At 45.0% G+C, this 23,958-nt stretch overlaps 11 protein-coding genes across 11 annotated transcripts; 5 read left to right on the top strand and 6 right to left on the bottom strand.

Annotated features, from left to right (window-relative positions):
- Window positions 1-313: 313 nt before the first annotated feature.
- On the bottom strand, window positions 314-954 carry AGABI2DRAFT_188792 (hypothetical protein). The gene is made up of 2 exons (XM_006457021.1): window positions 498-954; window positions 314-440 (listed from the first exon to the last, which is right to left on the bottom strand). The coding sequence occupies exon 1, from the start codon at window positions 942-944 to the stop codon at window positions 558-560; it is 387 nt and encodes a 128-aa protein (XP_006457084.1). The 5' UTR covers window positions 945-954; the 3' UTR covers window positions 314-440; window positions 498-557.
- Window positions 955-4,060: 3,106 nt separating this feature from the next.
- AGABI2DRAFT_78938 (hypothetical protein) lies at window positions 4,061-4,804 on the top strand (the record flags this gene model as incomplete). Its single annotated transcript, XM_006457020.1, has 1 exon — window positions 4,061-4,804. One exon carries the CDS (start codon window positions 4,061-4,063, stop codon window positions 4,802-4,804), a length of 744 nt encoding a protein of 247 aa, XP_006457083.1.
- Window positions 4,805-6,247: 1,443 nt separating this feature from the next.
- Window positions 6,248-6,618, bottom strand: AGABI2DRAFT_139604 (hypothetical protein). Its single transcript, XM_006457019.1, has 2 exons — window positions 6,584-6,618; window positions 6,248-6,527 (listed from the first exon to the last, which is right to left on the bottom strand). The coding sequence occupies exon 2, from the start codon at window positions 6,501-6,503 to the stop codon at window positions 6,318-6,320; it is 186 nt and encodes a 61-aa protein (XP_006457082.1). The 5' UTR covers window positions 6,504-6,527; window positions 6,584-6,618; the 3' UTR covers window positions 6,248-6,317.
- A 537-nt stretch (window positions 6,619-7,155) lies between these two features.
- AGABI2DRAFT_139603 (hypothetical protein) lies at window positions 7,156-7,487 on the bottom strand. Its single transcript, XM_006457018.1, has 2 exons — window positions 7,384-7,487; window positions 7,156-7,321 (listed from the first exon to the last, which is right to left on the bottom strand). The coding sequence occupies exons 1-2, from the start codon at window positions 7,427-7,429 to the stop codon at window positions 7,206-7,208; spliced, it is 162 nt and encodes a 53-aa protein (XP_006457081.1). The 5' UTR covers window positions 7,430-7,487; the 3' UTR covers window positions 7,156-7,205.
- Window positions 7,488-7,876: 389 nt separating this feature from the next.
- AGABI2DRAFT_139602 (hypothetical protein) lies at window positions 7,877-8,277 on the top strand. Its single transcript, XM_006457017.1, has 3 exons — window positions 7,877-7,992; window positions 8,045-8,145; window positions 8,240-8,277. Exons 1-2 carry the CDS (start codon window positions 7,893-7,895, stop codon window positions 8,104-8,106), a joined length of 162 nt encoding a protein of 53 aa, XP_006457080.1. The 5' UTR covers window positions 7,877-7,892; the 3' UTR covers window positions 8,107-8,145; window positions 8,240-8,277.
- Window positions 8,278-11,248: 2,971 nt separating this feature from the next.
- AGABI2DRAFT_122951 (hypothetical protein) lies at window positions 11,249-12,696 on the top strand (the record flags this gene model as incomplete). The annotated part of the gene is made up of 4 exons (XM_006457016.1): window positions 11,249-11,287; window positions 11,338-11,815; window positions 11,866-12,143; window positions 12,196-12,696. 4 exons carry the CDS (start codon window positions 11,249-11,251, stop codon window positions 12,694-12,696), a joined length of 1,296 nt encoding a protein of 431 aa, XP_006457079.1.
- On the bottom strand, window positions 12,689-15,059 carry AGABI2DRAFT_181436 (hypothetical protein; the record flags this gene model as incomplete). Its single annotated transcript, XM_006457015.1, has 10 exons — window positions 12,689-12,777; window positions 12,905-13,019; window positions 13,261-13,455; window positions 13,525-13,822; window positions 13,850-13,878; window positions 13,938-14,084; window positions 14,148-14,367; window positions 14,420-14,603; window positions 14,741-14,813; window positions 14,925-15,059. 10 exons carry the CDS (start codon window positions 15,057-15,059, stop codon window positions 12,689-12,691), a joined length of 1,485 nt encoding a protein of 494 aa, XP_006457078.1.
- Window positions 15,060-15,854: 795 nt separating this feature from the next.
- AGABI2DRAFT_122950 (hypothetical protein) lies at window positions 15,855-17,204 on the top strand (the record flags this gene model as incomplete). The annotated part of the gene is made up of 6 exons (XM_006457014.1): window positions 15,855-15,962; window positions 16,027-16,222; window positions 16,275-16,664; window positions 16,727-16,742; window positions 16,805-16,848; window positions 16,915-17,204. 6 exons carry the CDS (start codon window positions 15,855-15,857, stop codon window positions 17,202-17,204), a joined length of 1,044 nt encoding a protein of 347 aa, XP_006457077.1.
- Window positions 17,205-17,429: 225 nt separating this feature from the next.
- Window positions 17,430-20,026, bottom strand: AGABI2DRAFT_188790 (hypothetical protein; the record flags this gene model as incomplete). The annotated part of the gene is made up of 18 exons (XM_006457013.1): window positions 17,430-17,625; window positions 17,683-17,816; window positions 17,877-18,069; window positions 18,123-18,181; window positions 18,304-18,328; window positions 18,392-18,511; window positions 18,571-18,642; window positions 18,699-18,747; window positions 18,804-18,957; window positions 19,009-19,083; window positions 19,137-19,160; window positions 19,215-19,234; window positions 19,314-19,332; window positions 19,391-19,420; window positions 19,470-19,498; window positions 19,549-19,563; window positions 19,613-19,680; window positions 19,801-20,026. The coding sequence occupies 18 exons, from the start codon at window positions 20,024-20,026 to the stop codon at window positions 17,432-17,434; spliced, it is 1,506 nt and encodes a 501-aa protein (XP_006457076.1). The 3' UTR covers window positions 17,430-17,431.
- Window positions 20,027-20,591: 565 nt separating this feature from the next.
- Window positions 20,592-22,327, top strand: AGABI2DRAFT_229348 (hypothetical protein). Its single transcript, XM_006457012.1, has 11 exons — window positions 20,592-20,659; window positions 20,724-20,866; window positions 20,921-21,046; window positions 21,102-21,144; window positions 21,194-21,305; window positions 21,363-21,442; window positions 21,502-21,517; window positions 21,569-21,630; window positions 21,685-21,788; window positions 21,846-21,910; window positions 21,966-22,327. The coding sequence occupies exons 1-11, from the start codon at window positions 20,605-20,607 to the stop codon at window positions 22,237-22,239; spliced, it is 1,080 nt and encodes a 359-aa protein (XP_006457075.1). The 5' UTR covers window positions 20,592-20,604; the 3' UTR covers window positions 22,240-22,327.
- AGABI2DRAFT_212328 (hypothetical protein) lies at window positions 22,326-23,840 on the bottom strand (the record flags this gene model as incomplete). The annotated part of the gene is made up of 2 exons (XM_006457011.1): window positions 23,627-23,840; window positions 22,326-23,576 (listed from the first exon to the last, which is right to left on the bottom strand). Exons 1-2 carry the CDS (start codon window positions 23,816-23,818, stop codon window positions 22,326-22,328), a joined length of 1,443 nt encoding a protein of 480 aa, XP_006457074.1. The 5' UTR covers window positions 23,819-23,840.
- Between the last annotated feature and the right edge of the window lie 118 nt (window positions 23,841-23,958).

Here is a 23,958-nt window from a genome sequence, read left to right as displayed (position 1 = left end):
CAGTTGAAGCCTTGAAGGGCTTCATACACGTTCGATGGGGGACATAATGATTGGTGGGATTACTTGCCACTATACAGTAATCGTAGATAAAGTAGTTACAACTACATGGTTCACTGACCAGCCACCACGTAGTATGTTATTATGTGCTACAAGGGACCATGTATAAGCATCGTTTACAGCGGCAACAATTAGACGCAGCAAATCAGATTTAGAGGGACCTGAGTTGTGGGATCGAGAGCGGGATTGTGACAATATCGTTGTAATGGCCAATGCAAGCTTTGGTTGCCAGCTCCAGTAGTGTTCTTGGAGAGAAATAGACGTGTTATATGAAACTTGTGCGACCCATCATTCAGCGCTAGCGCTCAGCGCAGGTGGATAAACTGTCATTCAAGGACACCCCATAGAGTACGAACAGAACCTCGGCCAGCCGAAATTTGGGTCTATAATGATCTTTGAGTCGTCCATTTCAACTTATCAGCATGTTTTCATAAACTTACAGGACACGAGTATCAGCGCCCATGCACTACCGAAATCTTCGAATCCATCATCAACAACTCTCAATGACTGGACCCCATAGAAGGAGTATCTTTAGATGCAACCGAAGAATCGCTCCCAGTAGGAGTGTGATGACTTTTGACAGCTATCGCGATCGCAGAAGCAAGCTCCCTTGGAGGGATACCAAAAGTCTTCGCCAGGTCATTGATCTTGTCCTCTACCGAATTATCGCAAGAAGATGCGTGTTCTGTAGGTAACGAGTGCGGCATAGTACTCCTTCTCGCATCAAAGATCCACCATGTATTGCTCTGAGTCTTATTCATGGGCCGGTATGCAAAGTATGCTCCGAGGAGGGCTGTCAGCGTAAAGAGGATGATCAGGAGTCGGTAAAGGCGACTTGTCGGTTCAGGACGAGATACACGAAAGGACTGAAGGGCAGGAGTTGACATGGTTGTGGCGCCAGATGAAAACGGTAGTGCAGAACCCAAGTCACCGTTCGACGCGTCACTGATGGTTTAACCCGTTTCTGATCATTACCACCACCATCAGTAAGCAAATGCTAAGACCGTGTACAAGTCGACAAGTGCCCAGTTGAAATGACATGGTCATAACCCCCACATGACAATCAGCGCGCGAGTCCAGACAACACTAGATGGATTTAGACCTTCGTTGACAATGTTCCCAAGATGTTCCGATGTGCCCGGATGATATGGCGCTTGCCTTGTGGTACTTGCGTCTCGTCTTCCTCCTTCCTTTGCATCTGAGAGAACGCCGACATGAGTTCGTTTCCTTACCCCGTCGAATTGCTGGCTCAGGTCTTCATGTACCTGGATATTCCAAGTATGCATGCTGTAAGGCTGGTGCGTCCCACTCCATCCATATCTCGTGTAATTTGTGAATGTTTTGATAGTCATGCAAAACGTTCTATTCCGTCACCAAAACTCGGCAATTCTGGTATAATCGTGTCAACCAGCTCATTAAAACGCATTATGTATGCCCACCCGAAGAAAGTCTCGATGAATACAATGTCGATGAGCTGGAGCGATGGGTTACGCGCAGATGTCGCTCTCGCGACGTTTTTCATTCGCAGCCGAGTTTCCGTAAGCGGACACTTAATCAACAAAAACCTCCAAGACCATCAGACCGACTACAACACTGGGATTTCATTTTCATTCCAGGTGGTCGCTGGCTCCTGACAACCCAACATCCCGCCAACGTTTACTTTGTCGATCTTGACAGCCCCCAGCCCTTGTCGCGTCTATTATTTGACCCTAGAGAAATTGACGACGCTATATGTGAGGCGTTGACGGTCAAGTCTAAAATATGGATAGACAGAGGAGCGCCAAGGCTGTCATTTCGGCTGGCACTTGTTGTTTTCACCAAAGGTAAGCTGGATTTGCCCCATGATCGTTCAGGGTTGACTTATACGGTTCAGATCTGTCACGAACATACATATGTCAAGTTGATTTGGCCGGCCATGGTGCGAACGCCACCCTAGTAGCATCAAACATTGCCATACTTCGAAATATGAACTTGCATATGCGGCCCTTGTGTACCGCCCTCAATGATAGTTACTTGGTCCATGTTTGGTGTGAGAGGGGTGGGTCGACGACTACCCGAACCAGGGTCTATGATTATCGTCAGGCCCTCGGATGCCTTGACTATCCCATGGCCCAGGCAAATGAACATTCGATTGACGCGCTTACCGACAGAGTTGGTCATCTCTTGCTCCACCAATTGACCATTTCACTAATCTTGTCCATAAAAAGAACATGGACTTCATTTTTGAAGACATATTTGCAATGAGTGATCAGGAATCACGCTCACTCTTAATCTTTGAGATCGGGCCTTCAGCTTCCCTCAATTTGTTGCATCGTATCGACATGTATTTATTCTCATGGTCAACGATTCGCTGGACGCCAGGAGCGAGCATTATTACCGCGAAGCATTCTGACCTGCAAGAGCTTCGAGGACTCATTATTCCTCATGATCCTAGTCGTCCTCCTACGATTGTCGTACTCGGAAGATGCAACGAGTGGAGGTTGGGGTATGAACTCGGTACTTGGGTTTTAGTGGCTATGGACAAAGTCCTCGAAGTTACCAGCTTTGACTGGGACTTCAACTCACCGGTCAACTTGGAACGTACTCTGACACCTTATTGTCAGGTGAACTTCTCAGCGGGGTTGCTTACATTTGATGAAGATACTGGACTTTCTAGGCTACCAGGGCCACAACACACTGTTCGTTTACGATATCATCTAAATTTCGCCTGCCATTTCTCAATTTGTCATCTCTGTTGTAGCTCATGATACTTGGATTTTTTTAACACATCTGTCTTGTATATCCATACAATAGGTATCAGAGAGACAGACTACTGGATCCAACGTCCAGTACGTATATTAAAATATGTATTCAAAACGGCGAATCAGATACGACAGCACAGTTTACAGTTAATGCCGGGGATTTCGATGTATCTCTCTCAAGCAACGGCAGATTTTCTTCGTCAGTGAAATTGGATAGTACGGCGTCATGCAAAACTTGAGAAACCTTTTTCATTGGACGCCTGGTTAAAACTTCTCAAATGATGATATCGTTTTCGAGAGACTCTTGCCTGTTCCAGTGGGAGCTCACGGAGGTGTAGCCTAGTTAAATGGGTGATGTTGGTGACAAGTGGTAAGAGCGCGTGTTCATACGCGAGCGCTAGCGGGCAGGCAACAGCCGCGGCAGAGATGCTTAGTTCCTTGAATCTTGGCATTCTTGCTGCGAGGAACGTGGTCTATGAATCCATGCGTTCTGGCTAGTGCATCGTCCAAGGAACTCAGAGAGGAAGGCCGCTTTAGCTTGCCGACAATACTGGTTTCCATGAATGAATGAAGGATATTTGAGGATAGTAGGAACAAGCCTTGTTACAGTTGCCCGATTCATGTGACCGTGTGGGTTCGTCGGTTTAAACTCTAATGAGTAAACTAAGGTACTCAATTTTTCACGCGGCTACGCTCAACTCTGTACTTTCGTCACCCGCTTCTACATCATCATGACTGATCGCGGCTACCGTAACTTGAACGCCTCTGCTCTCAAATAGATTTCTAAGGCGTTAGAGGACGATCCTGCTGCTGATATAGAAGCAACTCTAGAGAAGGTCTACAGTTTATATGCGAAGCTGCGACTCGATGTTTCTGCACGCCACATGAAACGACAGGCCTGTATATTTTTGACATGCAAAGCTTCTATCGTCATCACTAACATCCAAGTTGTAGCTGCACAGGATAGTAATGCAGAAGCTTCCCCTCCGCCGAAGCAACCTCGGTTGGCTTGTCCCCGCGCATTGCAGCATTTTGCGTCCGCTCTCCATTCCCGGTCACACTTTGACATTTCGCCTCAATTGGCTCTCAATCCAGACCCAGTCTCCCTTTCGCATTCTATCATATACCCATTGTCACTTCGCGTTCACAAACTACTCGGGATAACAGGCGATGAGTACCCTCCTAATCTCTCCAATTTGATTATCCAGCGAGCGCTGTCCGGCCAAGTAATCTGGGAGAATTCCTCCCGTGCAGTCATCCATATGGGCGAAAGTGTGGTTGTGAAAATTGCTCAGTACCTTGATCACGACGAGCACCCTACCTTACAGTTCATTGAAGAACATCTTCCTGGAACAGCCGCCCCGCGACCACTGGGGCTGGTCACAATAAACTCAACGTCATTCCTGTTCATGACCCGAATTCCCGGCATCACATTAGAAACTAAATGGCCCTCATTATCCGTCGAAGCAAAAGCCCGCATCCAGAATTCCTTGAATGAAACCTTACTCACTCTACGTCAACTCGAACTTCCCCCTTCCTCCCCCTTCGGTTCTCCCGTAGGTCAACATTTATGCAAAGACATACGAAGAGTTAAACGACAGAGTACCTCACTCATCTATTCGGAAGACCAATTCAACGATTTTATCCTACACTCCCCCTCATCCAAAGCTGCGCCGAGTTACAAGGACTGGCTTCGCTCGATGATGCGCTGCGATCATCGAATTGTGTTTACGCATGCCGATTTGCATCCCAGAAACATTATGGTGGTTGAAACACCTGATGGCGGGGTAGAGCTCACTGGTATCATCGACTGGGAGGTTAGCGGATTTTATCCAGAATATTGGGAGCATTTGAAGGCACTTAATACACGTTCGATAAGGGACACAAATGATTGGTGGGATTACTTGCCTCCGTCCATTCTCGGGTACGACCACGAGGTACTCTTGGATAGAGTAGTTGAAGCCATTGATCAAACAGGCAAACATGTAATCTTTTGTGACAAGTAAGCGTGAATAATTATAAGTACCATTTAGCGGCAACTAGCGGCAACGAGCCGCTTGATGCACAAGATGTAGAATTTGGTAGTCTCAACCTGGTTTTGTCTTTGTCTTTGACTATGTAACCCAACCACACCTGGACGGAACCAGACGTACGAACCATAATAGAGGCAGGAAATTTAATTGAGACGGACCTGAGTTGTATGGTCGAAAGCGGGATGGGTTTTGATTTGCCATGGTTGGGACGCCACTGGATGAAATCAAATGCAGAACCCGCGTCTCTGATGGGTTATGTCGGAGCCTGATCATGCTAAATCATTTTACGTTTGCCTGTTCTAACCTGATTAGACACTATCAGGCCTAGGCGTCCCGATCCAGTAGGATAAGGCAGGATAAGGCAGTCCTGAGGCAGTCTGATCAGGGTGGATCAGAACAGGTCAGGCCATTTTTGATCTAAGTCAAACGTAACTAGATCAGGCGCGTTTTGGTTTTCCGACATAACCCCTTTCTGATCATCACCACCACCATCAGTAAACAAATGCTAAGACCGTGTCAAGTGTACGAGTCAACAAGTGCCCAGTTGAAACGACATGGCCACGACTTCCACATGACAACCACTGGCAGCGCGTGAGTACAATTCATGTTAGACGGTTTTGGACCTTGGTTGACAATGTTCCCAAGATGTTCCCATGTGCCCGGATGACTTGACATATGTTTCTGAGCGTGGCACCTTCCTTGTGGTACCTGCGCATTGTCTTTTCCCTTCCGTCGCATCTGAGAGAACCCCGACATGAATTCGTTTCCTTGCCCCGTCGAAATCCTGGCGCAGGTCTTCTTACACCTGGATATTCCCGGTGTGATTGCTGTAAGATTGGTGCGTCCCGCTTCGTCTATATGTCTCGCAACATCTGACTGCTTCGATAGTCATGTAAAGCTTTCTATTCCGTCACAAAAACTCGACAATTCTGGTACAACCGCGTCAGCCAACTCATCGAGACACGCTATATGTGTCCACCGGAAGAAAATCTCGATGAATACAATATCGATGAGCTGGAACGATGGGTTATGCGCAGATGTCACTCCCGTGATGTGTTCACCAGTCGTTCTAAGCCAAATTTCCGTGAGCGGACTTTAGAGCTTCAATCTCTAGGACTATCAGGCCCAGATTTTAGGGGCTCCAAACTCATTCCAGGTGGCCGATGGCTCCTCATTCTCCATACTTCTCTCGTCAAGCCAATGCGCTATCTGGATCTCGACTGTTCTAATCCGACACCACGTCTATTATTTGATCCTAGGGAAATTGACAACACAATACGTGTGATGAAGTATGCCAAGTTTAAAATATGGATAGATAGAGAAGCGCCAAGACTATCATTTCGGCTGGCAATTGTTATTTTCACCAAAGGTAAGTTGAATGTGCCCGTTATCGTTCCGGGTTAACTTATACGATTCAGATCTATCACGAACATACATATGTCAAGTTGATTTGGTCGGCCATGGTGCGAATGCCACTTTAGTAGCATCAAACATTGCGATACTTCGAAATGCCCAGTTGCACATGTGGCCCTTGGGTACCGCTCTCAATGATCGTTACTTGGTACAAGTTTGGTATGGGATAGATGTGTCGATAACCATTCGCACCGGGGTCTATGACTATCGCCAGGCCCTCGGATGCCTTGACTATCCCATGACCCAGTCGAATGAACATTCTGTTGGTGCTCCTACCCACGAAGTTGGTCATCTTTCCCTCCACCAATTTACCATTTCGCTGATATCATCCGTAAATAGAATATGGAATTAATTTGTAAAGACATCTTTGCAATGGACGATCAGGCATCGCGCTCACTCTTAATCTTTGAAATTGGACCTTCCGGTTCCCTCAATTTGTTGCATCGTATCGACATGTATTCATTATCATGGTTAAAGATTCGCTGGACTCCAGGAGCGAGCATCATTACCATGATGAATGTTGAACAAGAAAAGCTTCAAGGACTCGTTATTCCTCATGATTCTAGTCGTCCTCCTACGATTGTCGAACTCGGACGACGCAATGAGAGGGAGTTAGGTGTGCGTAAATCTGGTACTTGGGTTGTAGTGGCTGGGGACAACGTTCACGAAGTCATCATCTATGATTACGATCCTAACTCAGCTGTTCATATCGAACGTACCCTGGCATCTCAGTGCTGGATGGACTTCTCAATGAGCTTGCTTTCATTTGATGAAGATATTGGACGCTTTCTAGCTTACCGGGGTAATAGAACAATTGTCATACACGATTTCATCTAATTCTCGCTCGGTATTACCCTACTGTAATTTCAGTTGCAGTTACACGATCCTCTGATATTGATTGTAGCAACGTTGACTATAGCCAAATTCTAGATCACCGGAATTTCTTCGCAAGACATGCCGACTAAAGAAAATTGCGTCGGCGGATTGTGCGTGATACTGACAACATCGTTCCAGATCTCCAGAAACTCCTGACGTAATTATGCGCACAGAGGGTATGCTCCAAGGAGTACTGTCTTGGTAAATCCTCTTTACATATTTTCTAAGGAGACGTGTTTACCTTTTCCTCGGTGGAAATCTAGGACCCGAGTCACTCCCCTGGAAGTTCACGACCAACAGCTTCTGCATCGCTCATGGCGTGACTACTTCCCGGTCCCTCCAGAAGTGTAGAACGTCAGATATTTTACCTGGATGTTGAATGACGCTAGACTAAGCTGGTTTTCACACCCAGACGTCTTGATTAGCCTCCTATCGACGTTCAAATGAGTAGGCGCTTCCAACCGCCACTGTGCATGTAGTAACACACAACATTTCGTGTTTACTTATGAAAGGATTACAAATACATTTGTAACTAGGGTGTTTGGGCCGTATGATTCGTATCGAAATGGTTCACATCTCTTTCATATATGGGAGAATCACCTCGGCAGGGACGCACATCTGGGAGGGTGTTTCAGGAACCAAATGAATATAGGTCGATGGAAGCGCTCACCCAGGTCAAGAGTAGGGTAACAATGTCGTGGAAATTCGTAGAGTTCTTGTCAGATGTGAGATTGTGTGTCAAGGTGTCCGTGATATAGCAAGGTCGATCCTCATGAGTGCAATCAATCACTCCGAACATCCAATCTTCGCTGCTAGAGACGCAGAATTTCATGACATCCTCCTGAAACCTCTCAGGTTTGGGTGCAAAACGCCTGAATTTCGAATAAAAGGGAGAGCCTGGAATGAAAGATGCCGTAAACTCACAGAGCCAGACTTTCAGCAATGGCTTGATAGACGTGCTTCTTCAAGGACCTTTGCTTATCTAGCTGTGGAAGGGTATCCACAATTACATCTGTACCGTGTTCCTGGAATTGAGATAAGCACATAATAGCCCGAACGTCGATGCAATGATAATATGATAATAAGCGCAGATGTTCGACAAGCCACAAATCCACCCACGTTTTGCAGTGATCCAGAAACATTCAGTTGCTGAATTTCATCGACCAGAGAGTGGATTGATGACTCGGGGGTCAAGCCTTCCGAAAACACAAATTCTTCTACTTCTCGCATCTCATTCGAGTCTTCATCATCGTCACCTTCAGGTAATTCGCCGTCTTCATCATCAGTATATTCATCCGCCTCACGAATAAACTTGATATTGCAATGTTGACATGTGCCCATACTCTTGGCTAGTTCCTTTGAGATGTATACAAACCCCGACCTCGAGCGATGATCCGAGACCTCTTTCCAAAACACTTCCAAGCGTTGTTCAAGTCCTTCGAGCCTTGAACCGAAGTAATGGGAGTACTCAGGTGTAGACGACTTGTTCCTGTGAGTCTCAGGGAATCGGGCCAAGTTTTGGATAGCGGACGTATGAAAGGTATTTAGGATATCGAGGCGAATGCTGTGCGTGCACCAGCACGTCGGGGAATCCCTTTTCAGAGAGAAACCGTTCTTGAAGATGTCTCTTGTAACCTCGCAAGCAATCGGGCCGCTATCTTCCTCTATGTCCTGATGCCAGGCAATGTGATAGACTAGATAGTTTTCCATATTCCAGCCGTGGTATTTTCCAATGTTGAGCAACCTCTTCCACTCACCCTCCCCAAGAAGTTCCGAGTCACGATATCGGTGGAATGGGTCGATCGTATTTCCAAGAATGTATACCCGCTTTTCTTCGTCCTTAGATCCAAATCTGTGCGGCACCACGACGACCAGGTACTGGCCTTTGTGCTGTAGGACTCCAACAACTGGCTCAAGAGGACAGCTGTGACATTTGCTTAGAGTGGGAAGGCCAGAGAGTTTACGGAACGTCTCTATCTCGTTTTCGTGTGGTTGAGAACCTGTATCTCGTAGAAAATTGAACGGCATATATCTCGCCTGACACCCATCATCTTTTGATGAATGCCAAACAACATAGAGGTATCGATCGAGGATCATATGATCAAGTTGACGTACGGTATCGTATTTTCGAAAAGGGAGAAGGCTCTCCAGATTCTTGTGAGCAAGAAGCCATTGATCCGGGTCGTGGAAGAATAACTCTGGGGGAAACGGGTGGGGGGTGAACTGAGAATCCCTACCATTCGAATGATAGCACCTACCCTGGACTTCCGATTTCAGGCCTGGGGTAAGCTCCCGATTTGGCGCTTGACTCTTGTCTGTTATTTTGAGAAAAGAAAATGATTAAAACCTGATGGTATCAATAAAATACGACCGGTCTACCTGGTTCGCTGGTTGGTCGCTTTTCCATGGACTTCGCCTCGACGATGAGTAGCTGCCATCGAGGCAGTGGATTTCCGTTCTCACTCAGCCACTGGTCAAAAGCAGAAGCTCTTTTTTCTACGTACAGCAAAAAATCATTGATTTTTTGCCATGTTGCGAGTCGAGGCACTACACCTAACGGAGAATGAGTATCTTCGTTTTTCTGAATATGAACGTAAATTAATTGGAAACGTACGACTTCCTTCGAATTCCCATTCGTCAAATGCTTTCGCCTGATAGCGAGCAATCTCGGGAATTATGTCAACATTTGAAGAACAGCATAAGAAGTCGAGTATCCCGGTCAAAAAAGTGCTGTATACCACCCCATCGCGCATATGTTGAACTTCTACCGGTGCTACTTTGCTTTTCAACCGAGCGATCACGATGTTTTCTTCGACCAGAAATGCCTTTTGCCTTTGGAACTCATTGATGATATTAGACATGATTTTGTGTATGCCTACACGTGCGCGACTCTCCGACTATGGCCTTCAGCGTCACCGGTGTCCTTGTATTTCGAGGCGAAGAAGACCTACTGCGGACTGAAATGCTCTTTCTCCGACACTTTCAAGAAAGGGATTCGATTGGAACCTGAGCAAAATGTCCACAAAGTTGAAATCTTCAGCTATGGAAGAACTTCTAATGGTTTGTGCCAAAGAACGAAATGATATATCAGGTAAGATCTCAACACCCATGTTGAGAATATCATCCTCTTTCACCCTCGAAAAAGTTCTGACCTGAATAAATAATAAAATATTCCATACCGCTTAATTCGTCCTTTCCTGAAAGGCTAGTAGGGAACATCACACGCACCGAAATGTGACGTTCAATATCGGGATTATTGGTGTAACCCACCAGACGAGAAAATATTTCAGGGTATTGCACTAGATCCTTGAGGTTTTTGGCGGAATTTTTCTCGCCTTGGTTTTTGAAACGGTCGATGATCTCCTCAGCAGGATTCGACAGAATCGCTTGATCTGTATCAAGGATCATTCTTTAAATTACTCGTAAAGGCTTGCACCATACATTTTGGGTTGGATCGCGCTTTCCCTGGAAAAAATTATATGTAACGAAGCCTTAAATGTTGAGAGCTTCGAGACTTACCTTTTCCCTGGGTGTTGTGGATAGCCACTCGAGAACCGGACATTGTATCGGCTACAATAGCATCAGCCTCTCTCACACAATTGATTAAATGGGCTTACCTGTCACTGGATTTTTTTTTTTTGACTTGATTTGGATCAATGATAAGACAACTGAAGTGGTTAGGAATGCCTTAGATTCAATCACCGTTGTTTCAATGATTTAGTTCAAAGGGAGTGGCGTGATAGATTGAGTCCAGGATACGAAATCAGCATCATACATGTGGTCGAGATGATATAATCAAACATATGTATGTGTGCGGGTCAACCCTGAGCTTGAGGCCTGAGGCCGAGGATTCATACCAGATTCATAGGAAGCGTTTGAACGTTCGGTATTGATGATCAGATTTACATCAACTGTACAATCAGCACGTGATTCAAAGTTACAAGAGCACTGCATAAGTTCAAACCTTGGCTGATGCTCCCATGCGCCTATGACCTGTATTTCATTCCCTGGACCTGGAACTTTTTCTTGTCGTATTTTCGTTTTCTCCTGCCCCTCCTTCTGCGTCTGAAAGGACATCGACATGTTGAACTCGTTTCTCTACCCATCGAAATCGTGAATCAGGTCTTCATGCACCTGGATATTCCCAGCGTGCTCGCTGTAAGGCTGGTGCGCCCTGCTTCATCCTTATCCCTCGCAATATCTAAATGCTTTGACAGTCATGTAAGACTTTCTATTCCGTCACAAAAACTCGGCAATTCTGGTACAGCCGCGTCAGCCAACTCATCGAGACACGCTATGTATGTCCACCAGAAGAAAATGTCGATGAATACAATGTCGATGAACTGGAACGATGGGTTAGGCGCAGAAGTCGCCCTCGCGACGTGTTTGCCAATCATTCGCAGCAGCCAAGCTTCCACGAGCGGACACTGGATCTACAGCCTCTCGGACTATCAAACTTAGAATCTTGGGATTTCAAACTCGTTCCAGGTGGTCGCTGGCTCCTGATATACCATCCTTCCGTCGCTATGCACTTTATCGATCTTGATTCCCCCAATCCCTCGCCGCGCCTATTATTCGACCCTAGAAAAATTGACGGTGAAATATGTAAGCCGAAAATGGTTGTCTTTAGTATATGGATAGACAAAGGAGCGCCAAGGCTGTCATTTCGGCTGGCATTTGTTATTTTCACCAAAGGTATGCTAAATTAGTCCATTACCAGCTCAGTTGACTTACGCGCTTCTGAGTTATATCGCGAACATATATATGTCAAGTTGATCTGGCAGACCATGGTGCGAACGCCACCCTAGTAGCATCAAATATCTCTATACTTCGGAATTTCGACTTGGAGTTATGGCCCATGTGTACAGCCCTCAATAATCGCTACTTGGTGCAAGTCTGGTGTGGGAATGATGTGTCGACGACGAGCCCAATCGGGGTCTACGATTATAGCCAGGCCCTCGGATGCCATGACTATCTCATGACTCGGTCAAGTGAACATTCGATCGGTGTGGTTATCTCCGGGGTATGTCCTTGGTCCCATCTATCTACCATTTCACTAATATTTTCCTGGATAGAATATGGAATTTATTAGTAACGACATCTTTGCAATGCAAAATACGGCATCCCGCTCGCTCTCTATTTTTGAGATTGGACCTTCAGCTTCCCTCATCTTGTTGCATCGTATCGACATGCATTCCCGTTCATGGTCAACCATTCGCTGGACTCCAGGTGCGAGCATCATTACCATGATGGATAATGATGGCCGAGGAGAGCTTCAAGGGCTCGTTATTCCTCGTGATCCTAGTTGTCCTCCTACGATTGTCGTGCTCGGAAGATGCAACAAGCGAAAATCATGCGTATATACACTGGGTACCTGGCTTTTAGTGGCTAGGGAAAAGGTTCACGAAATCTTCAGCCACGATTGGGAACTCAACTCGTCAATCAACGATGAACTTACCTTGACATCTCACTGCCAAGTGGACTTCACAACGGGCTTTCTTATTCTTGATGAAGATACAGGACGTTTTCTAGCTTATCCGTGTCGAAGGAAGCTGGTCATCTACGATATCATTTGAATCTCGCTCGCCATTCCTCAATATGTTCATCCAGTTGCCGTTCATCCTCTCTGACATTGATTATGGCAAATACACCAGTAACTATTATAAAATGCTTCGGTGTTCTTTTGTGATACTCACATAATAATATTATCTCAATAAACCATCTCCAGCTCCTCGTATGACAGCCAAAATTCAACAATTTTCGAAGCTTATAGTTGTACCTTACTGTCTACCTTATATTTCCTCATCACGTTCAGAAAGCAACCTTTCTTGATTTTCTTGATCGTGATCATCCTGGCTCTTGCGACTTTTTTGATTCCCCGTATCGAAGTCTGGAATGTCTAAAAGATGTTGTCGGAGGAGAGATATTATATGAGCTTGCTCTTCAATTGATAAGGACAAGCCATGACTCAAAGCAGGCTTGTCTCTGCGAAGTAGATGTATGAGCCCATAAACCGACAAGGGCTTAATGCCTATCATAATCTCGCTTCAGACCTACTTCTTGAATTTGAAAAGGAAAGACACACCAAACTATACCAAGAGAATAGAACAGCCAAATATGAATGCAAATGTACCGTTTACCATGGTCCACAAACCGCCAAGAAAGGATATTCCAGTCACAGCAGATCGCACACTATCCTGGTTCAGTGTATATCGCGCGTAATTGGAGTTCCTTGGTGGAATGAATATCTTCAACCTTGACACATTCTCACCCGGTGTAGGGTCAACTGGATTGGGAAACAGAGTTTCGATATGAGCGACTGGAAAAGTGTAATACTTTTGAAACACAAAGTTCAAATCAGTTTCCCGGTAGAGGAGATTACTATTTCAGAGCTGGAAACAGACCTGTTGTAATCCTATGGCCCCTAGCGCAAAGTTTTTTACTTTGCGCCTTAAAGATAGTGACATTGTAGCAATCAAATTCAGGTTTGGGAAAAGGAGGAAAGGTATTGTGTCTTCCATGATATCTTCGGGTCGATCAGCCATTCCAATCATGAGTTTAATCGCTCCCTCTATTTCAAAAACTTGACCGTGATCGAGTTGAGTTCCGGGTCCAAGTTTTGTATGGTTAACTTTGATCGTGAATACAGTACTGGCACTTGATGAGGGAAAGGCATCTATTTCAAGCTTATTATCGTGCGTGCTAGGTTCCAAAGTTGTTGCCACGTACTATTGTAAGCAAAAGCTGGTGAATTGCAGCTAAAATGCACAAAATCTGTGATTAAAGTCGAAGTACAATTGCCAGGCGAAGATTTTACTTGTCGCACGTCCGCATATGTCACGGTTTGCAATAATGGTGAGACTTTTTCAAAGGATGAGTTTGCGGCCAGTATTGAACCGAATGTACTTGTGTTAAATGTGACTTCTACAGCTTGAGAGACAATCCTTGGGTCGTATGGACTTTGCTATAAAATTCTGTGTGTTATTGGACAATTTTTTGATAATAAGAGATGAGCTTTAAATCTTACAACAAGCACGGACCAGCTGGTTGAATCTGGGACCATATCATGAGGTAGTAAGGACGACCTTGACCATTGTTTCTCAGGTATACTGAAACTCTGGCTTTCCACTTGGTTCACATCCTCAAGGGGCCGTACCACAATCACAAACAGGGCAACTATGCCGAACACAAAGAGAAGGGTTATCGCTAGCCCGCCTCTCGACTTTGTTTCAAAGTTAGTCTCTGACCTTGAAATTCGAGTCAAACATAGAACTTGTACATATCAAGCTCAAAACTCACTTGTAACGCTTCTTGAACATGAACGCCCTCGAAGTATCCGATTGTCCAACCTGAAGGTTACTAGCATGGCGCCCCCACCTTCCAGTGATGAATCGATATTGCAGGAGTCTCCCACTCGAGGTAACCTCCCAGACGAGAGTTAGGAGATAGGTGATCTCGCAGACCGCTAAGACATGGATACAGCCTAACAATGCATAGAGAACAATATGGTATTGTCCTTGTTGTCGAGTAATGGTAGTTGTCCATACGACAGAATATGTAGCTGATTTGTTTCGAAACTGTGAGTGACTAGTAGTAGGCACAGAGAGCTCGTCGCTTCACCTGCAATTGTTTCGAGTAAACGAATGGTTACTTCCATGAGGTCAGGCCAAATACTCCCCATTTGTAGTCTGTTCTACCGGTTAATTGTTTTATTGTGACGTAGAATTTTGAGAAACCTTGTAACAAAGCAGTGCACGAGGATGAAACTGATATACCCCAAGAAAGCAGATTTCGAGAAAATGACCTTGTCTGAACCTTCAGCACCAAATTGAAGGACGCCGGGAATTGACGTTGATACATAAAACCATAGGAAGCCACAGAGAAGAGCGGATGAAATTAGCAGCCAGTAATTGAGAGTACGAAGTGGTGGACAATGCATTGAGTGTAAAAAGACAGACCGAATCTTCGTAAGTCATATATAGTGGGAACGGCACATCATCGCCATGAATTTCAAATCATCAATGCTAACAACCAGCATTAAGCTCAACTCCTTGCTTTGATTATCAGGGAGATTGGATGCCGGAAACATTTCTATTGACAACGGCGCCCATATGTTCAAGTGGTGCGTTGATCAGAATGATGAAGCTTCTGAAGAGTGGGAACATCGCGTTCTGATCGCGCGAAGGATGAGCGTGATGTGATTTCTCGGGATGTGCCCGTGTGTGTGCGAGTGTTTGGTCCGACTAGGTTTACCAGGTTTTTGGGTTTACCATAGTACCTCTCTACGCTATCATTTCTGTTGTGTCCAATTGTGTCGTACGCGGCGCTATTTCAACTAAGCCTATCTTTTATTGTACCTCCCACCCGATCCCTACTCGCGACAATGGGGAGTATCTAGAAGACTGTACAGGTAATTGGAGCAGGGAACCGAATTGGTGACCCGACTCTGTTCCCTGATCCGAGCTTACCGCTTCACTACAATCCTCCAGATTTCCCATATTGTATTTTCGCGGTATCCGGTCACAAATCGAGATTCTGATCAATCCCTTATGTGCTTATCAGGATATCAGCCTCGTGGCGAAGACTCTCCAGCATTACTTTGGGAATTAATTTGATGCAGGTTTCTAAGGACACCGGTACCCAGTTTTGGCCTCAAGTTCACTCTTGCGAGACTCTTCTTCTCCCTTTTCCATTTTCCTTTCAAGTCGACTGACTGCAAAGGTGCCTGCATGAAATGCCTTTCTCAATCAGATTACCAACCTTTATCGTTTCGATCCTTGGTCTGCAAGCGTTGGGACAAAATTCTAGATTAACGTTTGAGTGGAATTTTGGCGGCGACGTTGTGAGTCCATTTTATTTCCTCAGTCACTGACCAAGTACCAGTAATACTAATTACCAGATCCTAGGTCGGTTGGTCCTTACCGATATGTCAGGAAATTCCTATCACTGTCTCCCCTGATCACCTCAACGCGACTGCCGGAAATTTCGCTGGCATCCCACCATATTATATGATCGCTTTTCCTCAAAATGGACTCCAACCTACCACTAGATTTGTAGGAAACAACACTGACACGCTGACATGGACTCCGACTCACCCTGTTGGTCAGTGACGTGCGTAACAAGGAATTGCAATTACTTATGAAAGATACTCTAGGAACGACTTTCATGTTACAGCTAATGGATTCCACAGGGAGCACAGGCGGTGCCACCGATATATGGAAAGTCACCAAAAGTGAGTTTCTGAATGGATCTGACTCAACGAATATTAATGTGAAGTCGATTGGGAAAGGCACTACTGGCAATACTGACTGCGCCGCCCCTCCACCTCCTGCCTACTTCTTCGTCTCCTCAAATATGACTGAGGATGGTGAGAGAACCCTGGAGACATGTGAACCTTGGAGATTAAATATAAATGGCGGAGAGCCTCCCTATACGGTCGTGCTTACGGCCACTAACAGTCCTGTGTTGACGAATGTCACTGTACCGGAAGGCAACAATGCGTTGGTTTATGTTAACCGTGCTGACCCAAATACTGTCCTCTTTGGTATGTACCACTATTACTCTTTATATATTATAGCTTGACGATCATACTCATTCTCGCTGTAGCCGGTGCAGTCGACAGGTGAGCTGTCAATTCGAGAAGAAAAAAGAAATGACAATTGGATAAAACATAAATTTTTCTAGGTTCGGGCGATGGGCTACTGGAACGCAATCTATCAAAACTAGTGGTGAGAATACCGACCTAATCGACATACTGTGAATTCTTAAATTTCTTCGCCCTATAATGGTTTTAGGATCAACAGACTATACTTGTATTGGTTTCAGGACCATAGCTACCACACAAGAAGAACTCGATATACTCAATCCGAAAGAATTCAAGCGTAAAAGGCGCCTTCTAGCAATTGCTTGCATTAGTGCCGGATTGTTTTCGCTCATGCTGGTCGTTGGAGGATTCGGGATTTCGTCGAATTTACGACAGAAGAAGTTGACAAAAAGGAAACATCTGAAATTAGTCAGCGATAATCGTCATTCTCTTTCGTCTCTTTCTCTATCACAGACTCAATCGTCGTCGCTTGCTACATGAAGATTACATCAGCAGCAGCAATACCTTTCTATTCGAGCTTATGAGACTCCATCTGCCGAGTTTTCAGTGTACCGATACATAATTGCTACGGGATCCGTATATAATCTAGAGCATGACTACCATCCGTCCTGTCTACAACACATTGTACCAATACTCAAAAAAAAAAAAAAAGAAAACGAGACATCAACAATCATGTAAGACATGAAATGGGCATTACAAAATGATTTTTAGAGGGTATACCTAAAGCTTGGTTCTCTGTCTCCCATCTCGCGAAGCTGTTGAGGCGTATATTTATTAGCCTCACCCTTTTCAAGTGCTTCACGTTGTAGCTCGTCACGCTTCTTGTTGATCCGGACATACGACAATACTGCTGCTGGAACACAAATTAATCCCATTCCGACGAACATTAGCTCAACGCCATCTATTGAATCGAACTAATCAAGAAAACACATATTGTCAATAGAATTTTCAAACTCACGACCAACTAAGAACCGAGGACTATCCTGTGAACGGTAGATGTTCGATGCGATTGCTCCACTGAAATTACCGACTCCAATTTGTATCGCCATTCCAATTCCTCGTTTATATTGGCCGGCTAGGTTATTTCCAAGCCTTGATCACGCCAATCAGTCAGAACATTCGCCTAAGACCTAAATGTTTAAAAAGCCGTACCATGCCACTGTCCCGGGAAAAGCGGCATAACTGCCTGTTACCACGAAAAACGTTCCGAAATACTTGACACCGGAGGGAGCATTCGAGATATTGATCGCGTATCCAATCAGACAACATATTAACCCAGCGAGGATGAACGGCGACCGCTTTTGAATTTTGTCAGAATAAAGGCCCCAGAGGTACATAGTGATAGCTTTGAATGCATGAGTACGAACTTTCCTCATTTAGGACTTGACCATAACTCACTCGCAACGACATATGGAGGAACTGTTAATAATTGACTGATAGCTGGGGAATATCCGAAACTGTTACCAATTCAGTTGAAGCAACGGAAGCGGGCATACTTCAATCGGCACTCACGAGTTGATAATTGTCCTATAGAGTGATCGGTTCAGCAAGTATACGAACCTTCGGGAGCTGAACTTACGGAAGGAATAATGTGATACCATAAACTGAGGAAGGAGGCATTAGAGCATTAGAGTGAAATTTGTTGGAAATAGTAGTAAGAGACGCACGGGGTCCAACAATCGACATATATATCAAAATATGTAGCCAAAGCTGCCAATCGGATATGACAGCCCAAAAGTGTCGCATTTCAAAGTGCTCTTCTTCACCAACGGAAGAATTATCATACTCTAATTTTACAAAGTTAGTCGAGGACATCATGAGAGCAATGGGATTATCAGAGACTTGCTTTTTCGCCAGATTACATATGAGCGTTCGTCTGGAGTCAAAAACTTTGATGTGGCAGGAAAATCAACCAACACTGTAAATCCAAACTATCAGGCTCGTGGACATGAATGAAAGTTGAGATTACCGTACGAAAGAAAGCACAGAAGCCCACGACAACAGTTGCAATGCCTTCAAGAATCTAATGACGCGTCTCGCTCAACCCGCAGTCCCTTTATAAAAGAATGATATACGCACGAAAATCCAGGACCATCCCAATCTCCCACGCGTTCCAGACATGAAACCGATACCATAGGCGAGTAGTCCAGAGAATGCACCTGCCATGGAGGCAGCGCCATAGAATATACCGATTCGGTACTGAAGCATGTGGCGAGGAAACCATATCGACAAACTATGTGACAGTATCAGTGGAAGTCTCGTGGCATAGTCTCGAGACACCTACTAATATACAACCCCGGGAAACAAGCCAGCTTCTGCAGTCCCGAGGAGGAATCGAACGGCTACAAGTTGAGGATAGCTAAAACATACAGGTCTGAACAAAGGAACTCAGGGTCAACATCGGGTACTGACTTTGTTACTAATCCCATTGTAGTCCTGGACATCGCATCAATTTTCCTGAACCTTCGAAGGTGCTTGTGATACTCTTACATGATGATACCCCAAACAACCTGTCAGTCATGACGCGGACGATGATTAACCAAGACATGATGAGACTCATGAGATACTAGTAAAAATTTATTTACGTACTGCGATGCCAGGAAGCCATCTACAAATTCGGCAACCGCGTCAACGTCGGCATCCAAACTATATTCGGAGATACCCACCTTGATGGCCTTAATCGCTTGAGCACAAGACTATGAGCGAGATGAGTATGATATAAATGGAGAGATAATCATGACATACTTTGCGGGACATTCAAAAACACAGTAGCCCTTGGAAGAATTCAATGATAGCGATAAGCACCTGTGACTGAGGTGCTCACAATAAAGTACATAGTCTAACGTAGTCTCAGTCACCGTGATTTTGTAAACGTCGTTTGAACGTACCAAAGCGATATTATATTCACGTCCAGTCAGATGCAATTGTGTCGTTATTCCTTGTAATTTGGCATTACCTAGACAATCATCAGTTAGCGACTCCTTCGCGAGCAGAATGAGTTTTCCTTGTACCAATATTCCCTAGATAGCAGTCGTTAGTCAAGGCTCTTCAAAGATAAGGTCAAGAGGTAACTCACCTCTGTCTATAAACGACACGAGATACACGACGGTAAGAATAGGCATCAACTTCAAGTCTATCTTCCTCCACAGTCGTTTCTCCTCCTTCGATGTAAGTTTTGGAGGCGGTGGAAGAGTCGACTCTCCACCGAAATCGAAATCCAATCCGGTACTTTTCGTGTCTACGGGCGAGTCATCCTCGAATTTTTCACTTACAACAGAGGTTGGTGAGTTGATGGTTGACATTCTAGACCGGTGCGCCCCAGGCCTCTGAAAGGAACGCTATATATAGGATTTTATTTACATGAATATATCAAATATATCGATCATGCGAGTGAAAGCCCCAGATTTCTGTTTTTCCTTTTTTTTTTCGCCTCTCGACTTGTCACATACACTCTCAAAATCCCGCCATATGAAAACTCATTCCGACGTCAGTCAGCTCGATATTAAAGCTGTCGTAGATCCATGCGTACGCAACTAAAAAAGGACAGGAGACTTAAGCCAACTTACGCAGAATGCGACGTACTACGAACTAAATACGCCATAATGAGGCCATGTTACATGATGTTACATGTAAATAAGTCTTATGGGTCCAACCGGTTCACATGTTCTCACGACGTGCAAATACCTCATCATAACGCAATCTAGTGCAATAAACAGGAACAGACATGAAATAGCAAGTCCGAAAGACCAACGAATATCACCATCATTTGAATAGGTGGAGAGAATTTACATCCAAATATAAATATTGGAGTAATGTCCGAAATAAGTCACCAAAAGCTGGTGGCTTCTCTTCCTTTTTGATTGCTTCTTGACATACAACCATGACTACGCCTGAAATCCCATCATACACTCATGCGCCTACTACCAAAGCCGATTGTGAGGGCTTTTTTTCCTAATTGTTGTCATTATTATGTAGCTGAAACCCTTCTTACGAAACAAGTGGATTATGCCGACCTTGCTGTTATCGACTTAGCTAAAGCCGGTACGGCAGAAGGACGTGCGGCTTTGGCTGAACAAGTGACGGAAGCTATGGCTGTTCATGGATTTTTCTACGTCATAAATCACGGCTACACGCCTGAACAGGTGCATTACTTCTAAATTGATATGTTTAGAGCGATACTGACTCCCTCGTTTCAGACAAAAAGGATCTTCGATATAGCTAACGTTCCTTTTGAGGGTGTTAGCGAAGATGAGAAGAAAGAATATGCTGGAACTATGAAGACGAGTGGATCATATCAGGGGTACAAACTTCGACAATACTGGGTAAGCATCTCTCTAGACAATTTGTCTACTTAATGTTGAAGCTCGGGCTCCCTAGCACATCGACAATGGGGTTGCCGATCAACTAGAGCACTATAACAGTAAGTGATTTTACATCTTGAACGAATACGAACCCCTAACAGGAAACAGTTAATCGTGATACAAGCAAGCGTCCCCATCCCCAAGCGCTTCAACCACTTCTTCCAGAAATCAAAGCATTCTCAAAACACAACCATGTCAACGTTCTGAACCCCATCTTAAGGTAATGCAACCGTAAAAAGGGACGTATTATATCGTATGATTGATGTTTTGGAAACAGGTTAATGGCGATTGGCCTAGAACTTCCGGAAGAGACATTTATTGATATGCACGGATATGATAGTGTGGGAGAAACATACGGTAAACCTCCCAGTTTCACCTTTTTCGTAGTGATGCCTCTCACACTTTTTGTCGTCCAGTCCGTTTCATGAAATAGTAAGTTATACACCTGAACTATTCCTGATGTAAGCTGAATGAATTTTGCAGTTACCCTAGAACCGAGGAAGAAGAACAAAAAACGAAAAATGTGTGGCTTAAGGGGCACACTGGTGAGTGACCTTAGCTTCGGCCGAAAACACTCGTATTTGAATTTTTATGTTCAGATTTTGGTACCATCACGATTCTGTATAGTCAGCCTGTTGCGGCTCTTCAGATTTTGGCTAAGGATAATACCTGGAAATGGGTCAAGCATATTGACAATGCGATAGTATGCTTCTCAGGCTTTTTTCATTTACCAACACCATGGCTAACAAATGATCGTAAGGTTGTCAACGCTGGTGATGCCATGGAATTCCTTTCTGGAGGTTTCTATCCGGCCACAATCCACAGGTTCGAAATTTCCTTAGCCAACCACATTCGATTAATAGTGACGGTTGATATATAGAGTTGTTCAACCACCTGAGGATCAACACAAGTATGCTCGACTCGGAGCATTCTATTTCGTCATGACCGACGACGACGTCAAACTCTCCCCTCTCGTGCAAAGTCCCGTTCTCCAACGTATTGGGATCAAAGAGCGCTTTGAGAGCGACAAAACGCCGACAATGGAGCAATGGCGAAAGGGCCGTACAGCCGCGTATGGTAAAAGTGAGTTGACGAAGAAAGGGACGGTGGAGGAGGAAGTGATTAACGGTGTATTGGTCAAACATTATAATTGATCTTCATAGCTATACCCTGGGACAACCCACTCATGTATATCATTACCCTCACGAAACCAGTGCTTCGTAAACCAGATGCTTTTTCGCTATCGTTTGATAGTCCGCAAAAACTTTTCAGCATCTTCCCAGCCCATCCTTTCTCTCTCTTTCCCAATCTCTTGACCACGCCGAACTTCCTCCGCATCGACCTTCTTCCAATCCTCATACAAAGTAATTCCTCCGTCTTTAATCCCTTCATCTACCTCCTTGGGGATACTATCCAATTCTGGATTCGGATTCAATACGACATCCTCAAGGAGGTTCTTCGGTTCTTCAGGTTCTCTATCAGGTAAAACATCGCCTAAAACTGTATCGGCTGCAGCGTATGCGTTGATCATGGTTGAAGCCAGAACACCTTTTGAGCCAGTAGCTGCCCAACCAGATGCGTAGACATTTTTGAGAGCACGGCCGTCATTTGTGATTATTCTCGCTCCGAGAGTACGAAGATGACCTAAACCAGGATCATAATATGATGCGCTAGGTTCGCCGTGGAATCCAAGGGAAGTTACAACGAGTGAAGTGTTAATTGTAGATGTTTCACCGGTGGGTACGGCTCGTTGAGTGTTTGGATCTACCATCGTGTGTGCGAGAGATAGATGTGCGGTGGATGGATCGTCTGGGGATATGGCGAGACCGGTAGGTGAACGATAGAAATCCAATGACCATGTTTTTGGTGTGCTCCCAAATGCATTTTTGGAACCTTTGTTGAGTATTTGGAGTATACGGGATTGTTGACGAGTGGGTTTGGTATCTGATGGAGGTGTAAGAATAGCAGGATCGAGAGGAACCATGGAAGAATCGGGGAGATTAATCATTTCCCGGAGTTCTTTGGCGGCGAAAGCAGCTTCTAAAGGTCCACGTCGACCGAAAATGGATACGTGCTTCACTTTTGAACGAGAAAGAACATCAAGTACATGTTGGGGAACATCGTACTGAGCAAGATTCGAGACCGGCGTAAGGAGCATGCGGGCCACATCCAGAGATACATTCCCATTTCCGATGAGCGATACATGGGATATCTTGTCTAATGCTGGTGGGGGTGGCCTATCCGGGTGTTTGGTATACCAATGTACCAAGGATATTGCGGGAATACAATGCTGAGAGGGAGGCAATGCCGAATGGAGAGTGGGTAAAGTGCAACCGGTAGCGAAGAGAACATGCGAATAATGATGGAAGAGTGACGTGAGAGGAAGTTGTCGAGTGTGTGGTATGGGAGTAACGGCGTCTCCGACGTTGATGTTTCCAAAAAAGCGGAAACGAGGATCAGTGGCAGTATCATCGAATTTGTGAGTGCAGTTCTAAATGAGACTAGCTCAGTACGCATTTTTTAACTTTGAGGTTTGCGTACCTTGACCTCGGGATGGTCTGGAGCTACACCGTAACGAACCAGTCCGTGAGGTGCCCATAACCTGTCGAAGAGATGAACACGGACGGGCGGAGAGGTGGTTACATTTGGAACCAAGGAGAGAATACGCGAAGCGACATAGAAGGCTGAAGGACCTCCGCCCACTATAGCTAGCTTGAGTGGCTTCACCGACATACATATACTTACTTACACGGAGGACATTTAACTGTTCAAGTCGGCCTCCGGGACTGGAATGTCAAGTGATCTGACTCGGTCTGTTCCGCGTCCCGGCGGACGAGCACTTGTTTGGATCGGGAGACGAAACCAAACATAAT

This window comes from Agaricus bisporus, assembly GCF_000300575.1.
Source record: "Agaricus bisporus var. bisporus H97 unplaced genomic scaffold AGABI2scaffold_15, whole genome shotgun sequence".
NCBI classification, from domain to species: Eukaryota; Fungi; Basidiomycota; class Agaricomycetes; order Agaricales; family Agaricaceae; genus Agaricus; species Agaricus bisporus.
This window is presented reverse-complemented; position numbering and strand designations above follow the sequence as displayed.

Bases quoted from the DNA above. Each gene is read 5' to 3' on its own strand.
- AGABI2DRAFT_188792 (XM_006457021.1), bottom strand. From the start codon at position 944: ATGTCAACTCCTGCCCTTCAGTCCTTTCGTGTATCTCGTCCTGAACCG.
- AGABI2DRAFT_139604 (XM_006457019.1), bottom strand. From the start codon at position 6,503: ATGTTCATTCGACTGGGTCATGGGATAGTCAAGGCATCCGAGGGCCTG.
- AGABI2DRAFT_139603 (XM_006457018.1), bottom strand. From the start codon at position 7,429: ATGCAGAAGCTGTTGGTCGTGAACTTCCAGGGGAGTGACTCGGGTC. The intron at 7,322-7,383 runs CTAGATTTCCAC...AAGAGGATTTAC, and splicing joins CCAGGGGAGTGACTCGGGTC to CAAGACAGTACTCCTTGGAG.
- AGABI2DRAFT_139602 (XM_006457017.1), top strand. From the start codon at position 7,893: ATGAGTGCAATCAATCACTCCGAACATCCAATCTTCGCTGCTAGAGAC. The intron at 7,993-8,044 runs CTGAATTTCGAA...CCGTAAACTCAC, and splicing joins CAGGTTTGGGTGCAAAACGC to AGAGCCAGACTTTCAGCAAT.
- AGABI2DRAFT_229348 (XM_006457012.1), top strand. From the start codon at position 20,605: ATGACTACGCCTGAAATCCCATCATACACTCATGCGCCTACTACCAAA. The intron at 21,047-21,101 runs GTAAGCATCTCT...CGGGCTCCCTAG, and splicing joins ACAAACTTCGACAATACTGG to CACATCGACAATGGGGTTGC. The intron at 21,631-21,684 runs GTGAGTGACCTT...TTTTATGTTCAG, and splicing joins GTGGCTTAAGGGGCACACTG to ATTTTGGTACCATCACGATT.